The sequence below is a fragment of the Epinephelus lanceolatus genome, chromosome 18, assembly GCF_041903045.1.
Source record: "Epinephelus lanceolatus isolate andai-2023 chromosome 18, ASM4190304v1, whole genome shotgun sequence".
NCBI classification, from domain to species: domain Eukaryota; kingdom Metazoa; phylum Chordata; class Actinopteri; order Perciformes; family Serranidae; genus Epinephelus; species Epinephelus lanceolatus.
In genome coordinates this window covers 22398916-22409905 of record NC_135751.1, presented here as the reverse complement: position 1 = coordinate 22409905, position 10990 = coordinate 22398916, and the positions used below count along the sequence as shown (strand labels likewise).

Sequence of the window (10990 nt, the reverse complement as noted above, 5' to 3'; positions counted from 1 at the left end):
TCAATAGCATGGGCACTCTTGCATGTTCAGACTAGAGATGGCTAATAATTTAATATACCATTGATCTAAATGGTGACACACCTTGAATTTATCATAGTATGTCCTTACAATGTCTCACTGTGTGCCTGCACGCGCCTTACACTATAGGCTCTATGGTTATTCATCAAACCTATCTGTGCAGGAAGTCATGCAGAGACTCATTAAGTCGTCACTTGCAAATGACGTAGCGATGATATTCAATATTTTCTAAGTGATTAATACATAGGGTTGCCAAGGTCCTAATTATGTGTGTCGGTGGTGAGGGAGCTTTCCAAGGTACTGCTGTCTTTGAAAGGAAGTGGATGCAAATTTCTGCAGGTACAATATCAGTTTTGCAGAATAATGCATCCACTTCTCAGGTTCCGTTTGAGCATCAAACACTGTTACCAGCTGGTATTTTGTGCTGTTTTAACTGGACGGTGTGAATTTCATACATCCGACATTGATCTTGCTGAAACAACAGGTGGATGCAAATCTCGACGGGTAGTTTTGCCGAATAATGCACATCGAGTGGCCTATGACTCCACATTGTAACTTTGATTGAGAGATCTATGAATCAAATGCAGTTTTCAGCACATATTTGGGGCCATTTTGACTCAACGGCAGTGGTGTAGTGGAGGGTACATGCTGTAGATCTGATGGCTGCACAGGCTAGACTGAGCTTCAAGAAGGGCGATTGTCAGTTGTGATTATGCAAACCTTGATGATGATCTTACATTGACTGCTGGTGTTTCAACGAAGTGAGACGGACTACACTGTGGTCATCATGAGCTGATGGTGGCATCATGTCCAGACATGCAGTGGTCAGATGTTCCTGGTGGATAGAAGCGCCCTCTACTGGATTTATTACTGTCTCGTGTGGACACTGCTATTGAGATGCATCGTTTAGATTGTACTGTATAATATAAGTTGTACTGATGGCGGGTGTTGTCAAATATAAAGCTGCTATGATGTCATAGCTAATACTGTAGACCATTGCTTCTCAACCTGTTTGTGTCAAGGGTCCCTAAAATGAAACACATTTGATAACATGTCACTTTCACTCACGTCGGGCTCACTTAAATAGTGAAAATAAAAAGTCCCCACTTTTTGGGACCCCCTGGAGTTCCCTCAAGCGCCCCCGGTTGAGAAGCACTTCTGTAGCTAATATTGTAGAGATTAATTACAATATTGAGAGTAAAAGCAAAGTATACTCAAAGAATTTTAAATGTAAAACTGGTCAGTTTCATAAGAAAATAATTATGGAATCAAATCGGACGGCATCCTCAAATAGTAATTCGTTTTACAGCCATACCCTTTATTTCTGATCATGATAGACATGCTGATTAAAGTAGGCTACTTGCAGGACACATACAGCGATATCTATTTCCTCAGTTTCGGACATAATCTAAGCAGAGCAGATTACCCCTGTCCTTATCAGTTTTGCAAATCCGTAATGCATGGCCGGCCCACCTCCCTACTTCATCCAATGATTGAATTGGATTCCAATCGCATATCTTGGGGAGGGGTGAAACGGTTCTTTTATAAGTTGCATCTTGAACTGACCAACACAGGACTAGTTGAACAAACCTAGAGCCGGCAAAATGGTCGAATGGACAGAAAAAGAGCGTGCCACCATCCAAGACATCTTCAGTAAGATGGACTATGAGGCCGTTGGCCAAGCAACTCTTTGCAGGTGAGACATCTTTCTGTTTTCCTGAACATGGAATTGACGCGCAAGGGAAGTCATTTGTGCATTTATGTGTATCCCTTTCCCTTTTTTGCGAATACATAATGCATGTTTTTGCATGTTTCCTCAGGTGTCTGATCGTCTACCCCTGGACTCAGAGGTATTTCGGCAAGTTTGGAAACCTCTACAACGCAGCCGCAATCATGGGAAATAATGAGGTTGCAAAACACGGAACAACTATCCTCCACGGTCTGGACCGGGCTATGAAGAACATGGACAACATCAAGGCGGCCTATACCGAGCTGAGCACGCTGCACTCCGAGAAACTGCACGTGGATCCCGACAATTTCAGGGTAAAGTGGTGCAGCTAATGTAATTTTTGTTATGACCCATTATTAAAAAAATGTTGCTGATGTGCTCTGATGCTTGTTGTGTTGCAGCTCCTCTCCGACTGCCTGGCCATTGTGCTCGCTGCTCGGATGGGCAAAAACTTCACTGCTGAAATCCAGGCCACTATCCAGAAGTTCATGTCCGTGGTGGTGTCCGCCCTGGGAAGGCAGTACCACTAGAGAGCTGCAGCAGAAGACCATCACACGCTGATCACAAAAAAAAAATCATTTTTTTTGTCATGTCTCAGAGGATGAATAAATAAAAGAATACGCATACTCAGCAGTTTGAGTCCGTCTGTGTTAATGGATGAATCATAATATTCATTCATGCATGTGAGGAGGAGGTGGGGGATGTAATTCCATTCAAGGATGCTATGACATAATGGCAAAATATAAAGTAAAAATCTTGCTTGAGTGACAATTATCAGCATCATGCAGTTAGGTATTAAAAGTACATACATCATACTGAATGCCCACTTTGAAAGTGTTACATTGCGATGTCCTACTGTAATTATTATATAATAACTCATATGTGTCGTTATTACATTACATTATTATAGCATCTCTCTCTGGATTGCAGTGGGGTATAGAGGATAAAATGATCACGTAAAGCACAAACACCTTAAGCGCTGTACTTCTGTGTGTATGTATACGCACACAAAAATAGACAAGATGAGTTCACAAAGTATGACGCATTTTTATACACCAGTAATTAAATATATTTTTTATTTTTTTAATTATTGTTAATGTTGTAATAATAATAATAATAATAATAATAACAATAATAATAATAATACAGCATTTAAAAAGAGACCATTCTGCATAATGAGTATCTGAGATGTTGATATTAAAAGCTTTGAATGCATCGCTTTTATAATCATCTCACTTATATTGCAGCTTGCAACTCTGTCTGAAGGATCTAAATACCACTGAGCAGTACATGTAGGCTGGTATATTACTCGTTGGTGTAATATAGTCTATTTGGTGTTGTAATGGGAGTAGTGGTGCTAATAGAGATGGTGTTCTTTGGTTTTATGTGTGTAAATTTACTCATACTTTTGTATTAAGTCTGATAAATTCAAATATGTTTTAAACATTGCTTCATAAACAGCTTTAAAAAGCACCCTTTATTCTTTATTTTTTCTTTTGTATATAATGTCATATATGGGTTAATATTGCTGAGATATCCCCAACATGCCTTACTACTTGATATACTTAGTGGATGCCATGCGTGCCGTTGACATGACTTGAAACCTTTTTAACCACCTTTAACAGAGAAAATTCACTCCACCACCGACACACACAGAGTTTGATTGCATTTTATCTTTTATTCACATTCAGACTGATAAAAGCATCTAAACCAGTGCTGCAGTGCAAGCCCTCTGCTTCTGCATGCCGTTTATCGGTATTTCTCAGACAGGGCACGGGCCACGGCAGCCAGGAACTTGTCCATGGACACATGGACCTCAGGGGTGAATTCGTCGGGGTACGCCAAGGCCATGGCCACAAGGATGCAGTGGGCGAGGAGCTGTGGAAAAAGGACATTGGAACTGAACCCACGATGTACATAATGATCAAGACCTATGGGTTTTGAAGACATGCTACAAAGCGTTTTTTTAAATTAGATCTTGAAGAAAAGGCCAAAGAAAATCAAACATGTACTGTGTGCGTCACTGACTTTTACGGATTCATAATCAGGTACATCTACCTTGAAGTTGGCAGGGTCCACTCGCAGAGTGAAGGCATGCAGCTCACTGAGGGTCAGAAAACCCCCAACCAGGTTGTCGATTTTGGTCACAGCATCTCCAATCCCATTCATCACAATAATTCCGTGATTCCTGGCAGAGGCAGAGGTCGGGCTCAGGTCCTTCCAGTGAGAAAAGTAAGTCTTGGTCTGCGGGTACACCGTCAGCATCCTGGGTAAAATAAAATTTAAAAAAAGCATCAAAAAATGAATTAATTTTCGGAGCAGGTTTTATCAGCCGGTTCAGAGTCATATTTACCTGCATACAGCTTCGGCGCCGATGCTTTCCGAGCTGCCACTCACTGTAGCCCAGAAGGCTCTGACCACGTCCTTGTCCTTTGCACTGAGACTCATCTTGTCTGTAGATTATTTGGTCAGCCTTGAGGTTTTTATATAAGAAACAGAGCATGGGCACACCCTGACCACTTCCGAGGTAGGCCGCATAGCATTTGGACCAATTCCAAAATGTTGCTGTAGCGTGCATGTGATAGCATATAGGCTTAACTTCTCATGAGGCCCCGGAGACTACTGGGAAATACCCGATAAAACCAAACGTCATTTAATAAACAATTTTCACAATGTCTTCACTTGTGAAACCAAATGATTTAATTAAGTCAGCGTGCATGCTTTTAAAAATGCGGAACAATTTCCAAGTGAGCCACTGAATTGAAACTATAGTCTATAGGCCTAAGTGATACTGAAGCAGGCAGGGAGACTACAAATTGAAAACTATAATTCATATGCAAATGTAGCTCCTGTGTGCGAGTTTAATACCTGTTACAGATTTGTAACTACTAAAGAGTTTACGAGACATAAAAGTGGTTTCAATTGGCACCACATCCCGCATTTCTTTTGTGTTCTCATTAGATAAATTTAATTCCTTTTTTTAATGACCTGGATTTTTGAGCTGTTTGTTCAGCACATTTTCACCTTTCCCGAAAAAAAAGGTAATATAGTACAGGACATCACCAAAATATGCTTTAATAAATCAAAAGTAGAATTAATCTAAATCAAAATGGTGTAATTTGGAGAACAACCATGGTTGCAAAGTTTAATGTAGACGATGTTAAGTTGTTATATGTCAGCCCAGGCGTATTGATTTGAAATCTGCTCTGCAATTAATTAATACTGAAGGATTAGGTTATCGTTTGATATAAACATGAACACTAAGGTCATTCGCGGTGAAGCTGCAGTGACATTTGCTTGTCTGAAGGAGGGCCGAAGGGTGGATTCGCTCAGAGAAGAAGTGTGCAGCTAATACGGACACAGTGCAGCACTGCAAACACTTCAGTGTGGCTAAAGTTGTAGTTTACTGTTTTATTTAATTGCACTTCCACGGCTGTTGTAATACATCTATTCAACGCTTGACAACCTGAACTGCTCATTTTCAAGAGCTATTTCACGACAGGTCTATATGTCTACTTTCATCCAAGTGGCTCATTAAAATGTCTCAAACTCTGATCCAACATGGACCTTTGAAGTGACGCAACAAAATCAGATAAAAACATTATTAATTGAAAATAGCCCATCCTGAATACAATGTTTATTTTCCTTACTACAAATATATTTTCTTTAATCGCTGTCAGAGACTTTGTCATGCATAAGCACTCGAAAAACAGCGAAAAATCAAGTTTATCCAACAGAAATTCACATGTATAAATGTTTACCTTTTACTATTTTTACTTATACTATTACTACTATTATTTTTTGTAAATATCACATACGGCCACAACAACAGAACTACATAGCAAAACCATTCAGTTAAAATGGGTATTGGGCATAGATTATAACGTTCTCATGATGTGTTTAATGTCATCTTGTAAAATGTTGTGAGAAACTTGAATAAATCCAGCTGCTTGGAGGAGACACGTGTTGATGTTTTCACAGCACTGTAATATAGATATTACAGAGGGAATTATGATGTATATAGTAAAAAGGCTTTTTGCCTGTATCTTTGAAGATGTTAAAGGTCGTTTTATAAATATGTGAATTTGTGCTCATTGAAAGGTAGGACGACTGAATGACTTTAAAACGGTTCATTTTTTTTACTGTAGATTTCGGTGTTTCCCTGGCACAAAAGAAAAATAAATAACAACAACAAAAACAAAAGAAACACCAATATAAAAACATCACTATCGGCCAAATTGTTATTTTTAATATCAGTATTGCCCCTGAATTTCAAAATCGATGCATCCCTAGTTCAATTAGAAAGTTATTTTGTCTTGATTATTTTTTGTCTTTTTATTGATTATTGATTTCTATGATTATTATAACAGATGTACAACATGTTCAGCAGTCACAGGGAGCTGTCCAAGGTCCTCCCCTACCTGGTAACAGTAACCGCCAATGGGCAGCTCCAGTGACTGAACTCATGTTCTTCTTGAGTAAAACTTAGCTGTATACTTTGGTTTTGTATTTATCTTACAAACTATTAGCTCAACTTTTCTGTTGGTTGTTTTGAGCAATATAGCTGTGATTCATGTATTATTTTTCTAAGACAATAAAACTTATTTAGGGATAAACAACAAACAACAAAACACATATTTTGCCTCCTGTCGTTTACTGCATCTGTGCTCTCTGTACACTACTTACTTACTGAGGCTACTGTATGACCATAATGCTTAACACATTATGGTGACTCAACTTCCCTGAAAATGAAGAGATAATTTTATGATTGAAATTTGTTTATATTGTGTTTAATAAAGTTTGTAGTTTGATATGGCAACAAATTTGACCAATTTTAGCAACATTAACAAGCTAAGACACTGTTAATTTTAAGTCATTGTTTGAGGACATTGGGACTTTATTATTCTCTTGTTTGAGGACATTGGGACTTTATTATTGTCTTGTTGTAGGACATTCGGACTTACTTATCTTTGACTGTGTTTAGTTTTTTTTATATTTATCAGGTCCTAATGAGCCCAAATAGCTGGGAGAAATTAAAAATGCATACCAAACAAAAGTTCAGGTCTCAGGGGGATATAGCCCCACTTCAAATATTCCACATGTGGAGGGATAACAAAAAAGTAGTCATCAAAACCTCGTCATATTTATACATATACATCTATGAAAGGCCAAAGGGCTTTACACATAGGTGCCGAAATTAGTAAATTAGTAATGTAGAATTATATTGAATGGTTCCCCACGCTGGCAATAACCTGCAGTTCCATTAAAGGCCACAGGGGGTCTCTGATGTTGACCATCTATTTTCTTCACTGCTTTGTCCAGTTCAGCAGCCTATGGACAGCGCCTGGTGCTGAAATGAGGTATAATACACACAAGTTTAAGAATTAAAACACTTCATCTGAAGACCTAGTGAGGACCTGTCAAAGCTTGAGTTCAGCTGTTATGACCTGGAAATGACACAAATTATGTGTCACTAGAAACTGGATTTGAAGGACGTCGAATTTTATATCAAGCGACCACTGAATTGTCCCTATAATGATTTTGATATGTATAAAAAAAGAAATGAATATAACCACTGCCTAAAATTTGTCTCCAATCAGGTTCTTTGAATATGGTCTTCAAATAGTCAGTTGTTCTTATGTTTTAAATGCGTCGGCCGGACATGACCGTCGAAGAGGCTTCAGGTACCGTGTAGGTTCTAGGGCACCTCCTCTTCCTGCATTCTTGGTTGAGCACGTCGATCAAAGGTCCAAGCAGAAAGCCCTCCACAATAAAGATGTGAGTCTCCTCCTCCTTATGGTCACACTATGAGATGATCTCAGTATCCAGGGGGTTACTGACGTCATTAGACTTCCCAAACTTCATTAAGTTGTCCAACCATGCATAGATTGCACTCATAATGGCGTCCATGTCATGTGGGTTAGGGATAGGGCGATGTGTCTTAGACGGACTAAAGGGGATACTACCGTGTCAGTAGATCAATAACATAAAGCACAGCAGACTATAGGGCACCATGGAAATATTATGACTTATTATGATTAGATTGTTTATACTAAGTTTTGAAGGTGCTATACGTGTTGAAATGGAAAAGAAATCTTGTTGAGGCACATATGAGCTATTGAAATCAGGTTGGGGTTTTTTTTAATTGAATTCAAATGAATCAATGTGTCATTGATGTGCCACATGCACATTTAAAAGGGTAAATCTCCCCAAACAAAAGACACAAAGGAGGACGAACGATTAAATCATGCCTGCATGTGTGTTGAATAAGCAGAGATAACACTGAAGCAGGAAAATAGATTTACAAGAGCATAAATTCAAAGCAGAATGCCCGAAAGCCTGAAACTTGAAACCTTATGTGCAATTAATGGCACAATTCAAACTGGAAATGGATAGTGGCAGAAACGAGACAGACAGATAGATAGATAGATAGATAGATAAAGCCCACCTATTCTCATCACACCCATCATCAAACAAGTTTACGAACGACGCAAAGTGTCCTTGAGTTCACCTATACACAATTTAGACGCCTAAAAGTCGTGAGAAACTAGAACAGCAGCCTAAAAGACGGGATTTGGCATTATCGGTTGAACAGTACATCACAAACAGTAATAAAAGAAAACCTGATGTCTGATGCTGTTTTTGAGCTCATACAGAAAAAATATGTTGTGACACAGAGAAAGTTAGTAGTTTGTATGTAGGTGACTTAAGGTCTAGCTACCATTAAGGCGCCCTCTGCTGGTGATTTGGCATAAAGTTGGGTTGGAAGTTGAGGGCTGTCTCCTTTGAATTTTGGTCTATTGATTGATTCTGGGGCACAACTATTGTGCACTGCTGAATTAAAACAAACCCTGTAACATTTCCTACATGCATATGATTCCCATTCTCATTTCAAACTGCACCATTTAGAAAAGAGAAAACATGAATTGCACGTTGATAGTAGACACACAGAGGAAGTTGTTTTGGCACCGAAACCGTCACTGTTTCGGTGCCAGAACATTTGTGGGCGGTGCAGACGCACCCTTATCATTGTTACAGATCCATAACAAAGTACACTGCATGTCCACCGCCCACCCAGTCGCTGGCGTGTGGGAGGGGAGCAGGGTTGCTTTAAAAGCGGCGTCTGTTGCAAGAGAGCACACGGATCTGCAGACCCGCACAGAAAAAACTAGAGGCAAAATGGTTGAATGGACAGACTTCGAGCGCGCCACCATCCAGGACATCTTCAGCAGGATGGAGTATGAGGTCGTGGGACCTGCAGCTCTATCCAGGTGAATCTTTGCAACTGAGGGTGTGCTTGAGACAGAGATCAGGACTGATGTATTGCGTTTTCTCATTGTGCACAGTGCGTCTCATTGTCACACGGGTTCATTTTCTTGGCACACACATTTCGTCTCCTAATCCAACCCTGTAACGTTTATGTTTTTGCATGTTTCCTCAGGTGTCTGATCGTCTACCCCTGGACTCAGAGGTATTTCGGCAACTTTGGAAACCTCTACAACGCAGCTGCTATCATGGGGAATCCTCTGATTGCAAAACACGGAACAACTATCCTCCACGGTCTGGACCGGGGTGTGAAGAACATGGACAACATCAAGGCGACCTATGCCGAGCTGAGCGTGCTGCACTCCGAGAAACTGCACGTGGACCCCGACAATTTCAGGGTAAAGTGGTGGAGCTAATGTAACGCTTGTTATTCATATTCAACGACCGGTCTTTCATGTTGCTGATGTGCACTGGTGCTTGTTGTGTTGCAGCTCATTTCCGACTGCCTGACCATTGTGATCGCTGCTCAGATGGGTAAAGACTTCACTGGTGAGGTCCAGGCAGCTTTCCAGAAGTTCATCGCAGTGGTGGTGAACGCCCTGGGAAGACAGTACCACTAGAGAGCTGCAGCAGAAGACCATCACTGATCAATTGTTTTAAAGCTTTTGTTTTGTTTTTGTCTCAGAAACAAATAAAACAATGAGCTAAATGAGCAAACTCTGTGTCTATGATAGTGTCCAAAACAAATTATGACAGTACACAAACACAAACAGCGACTTTTAGACCTTTAGTTTAGAGAGGAACAAAAGGTCAAATGTGACACGCGATCCTACATATGCATGACATGAGAGCAGTTTGATTCCGCAAAGTCTGTTCTGTTAGTGTTTATTAGGTCACAGCATCACTGAATATCAAACCTATTGCTTTAAAATAATCATTAATACTTCTTCATATTTAGGAACAACAGGTTCCCTCCAGGATTAAAGTGAAACTAATCGATCATGATAGAGGTATCAGAGTGGTAGAAGATCTGTTGGATGAACATGATGCTCTTCTGTCCTTTGAAAGATTTCTTTGCTTGTCTACAGTTTCCCCACTTTATTAATACCCAGACCAAATATAATATATCGTATCATGTCATAATAAAACTATAATGTTTTGTATTTCTATTTATTGTATTTATTGATTTTTCCCTTATTTTATTTTATTTCTATTCTTTATGCATTTACTTTTTAAAAGTTAGCTTTTTGTTTAGTTACTATTTTACAATTTTATTCACAGTTATGTTCACCTGTGCATTTTCTTGACAAGAAAAATAGTCTACTACTAGTTACAATACCGACAGTGATAATAATAATAATAATAATAATAATAATAATAATAATAATAATAATAATAATCTATTCATATGCATAACACGTGTTTATTTTTATTTAAAACAAACACTTGGCTTTTTCCATACGCACAAATCAACTTTTCTTTATCTATTTATTTTGATTGCAGCTGTTACCATATCACAAATGACCACGAGAATAACTGTAATTATAATAACAGTGACAATACAGGTGTAATCATTTGGATTTCCACAATAAGCATTGCTGTCAATATTCACTTTGCACTAAATATGTTCAGATTAATCCATTGCTCATTTTTTATTCACTGCTCATTATTATTATTATTATTATTATTATTATTATTATTATTTATTGCTATTTCTTGTATTTTTTTGTACTTTTTTTCTGCATGCCTAGTTTTTTAAAGTTTTTTAAATAATGAAATCTTTAATTTGACTCTTTACCCTTGACTGCTGTAACACTGGAATTTCTCAATTGTGGGATCAATAAAGGTGTATCTTATCTTATCTTATCTTAATACAGGTGTAATCATTTGGATTTCTTGTTTTTTTTTTTTTAACATTGCATTATCCACAATGCAAGCCTACTGCATATATATTATGAACTCAGAGCCTATTGTTAC

General features: G+C 38.6%; 3 protein-coding genes across 3 annotated transcripts; 2 read left to right on the top strand and 1 right to left on the bottom strand.

Moving 5' to 3' along the window:
• Window positions 1-1557: 1557 nt before the first annotated feature.
• On the top strand, window positions 1558-2377 carry LOC117268574 (hemoglobin subunit beta-2-like). The gene is made up of 3 exons (XM_033645151.2): window positions 1558-1714; window positions 1839-2061; window positions 2149-2377. The coding sequence occupies exons 1-3, from the start codon at window positions 1623-1625 to the stop codon at window positions 2275-2277; spliced, it is 444 nt and encodes a 147-aa protein (XP_033501042.1). The 5' UTR covers window positions 1558-1622; the 3' UTR covers window positions 2278-2377.
• A 1028-nt stretch (window positions 2378-3405) lies between these two features.
• LOC117268575 (hemoglobin subunit alpha-2-like) lies at window positions 3406-4256 on the bottom strand. The gene is made up of 3 exons (XM_033645152.2): window positions 4101-4256; window positions 3806-4013; window positions 3406-3625 (listed from the first exon to the last, which is right to left on the bottom strand). The coding sequence occupies exons 1-3, from the start codon at window positions 4193-4195 to the stop codon at window positions 3497-3499; spliced, it is 432 nt and encodes a 143-aa protein (XP_033501043.1). The 5' UTR covers window positions 4196-4256; the 3' UTR covers window positions 3406-3496.
• Window positions 4257-8867: 4611 nt separating this feature from the next.
• Window positions 8868-9730, top strand: LOC144458577 (hemoglobin subunit beta-2). The gene is made up of 3 exons (XM_078161084.1): window positions 8868-9018; window positions 9189-9411; window positions 9505-9730. Exons 1-3 carry the CDS (start codon window positions 8927-8929, stop codon window positions 9631-9633), a joined length of 444 nt encoding a protein of 147 aa, XP_078017210.1. The 5' UTR covers window positions 8868-8926; the 3' UTR covers window positions 9634-9730.
• The last annotated feature ends 1260 nt before the right edge of the window (window positions 9731-10990 follow it).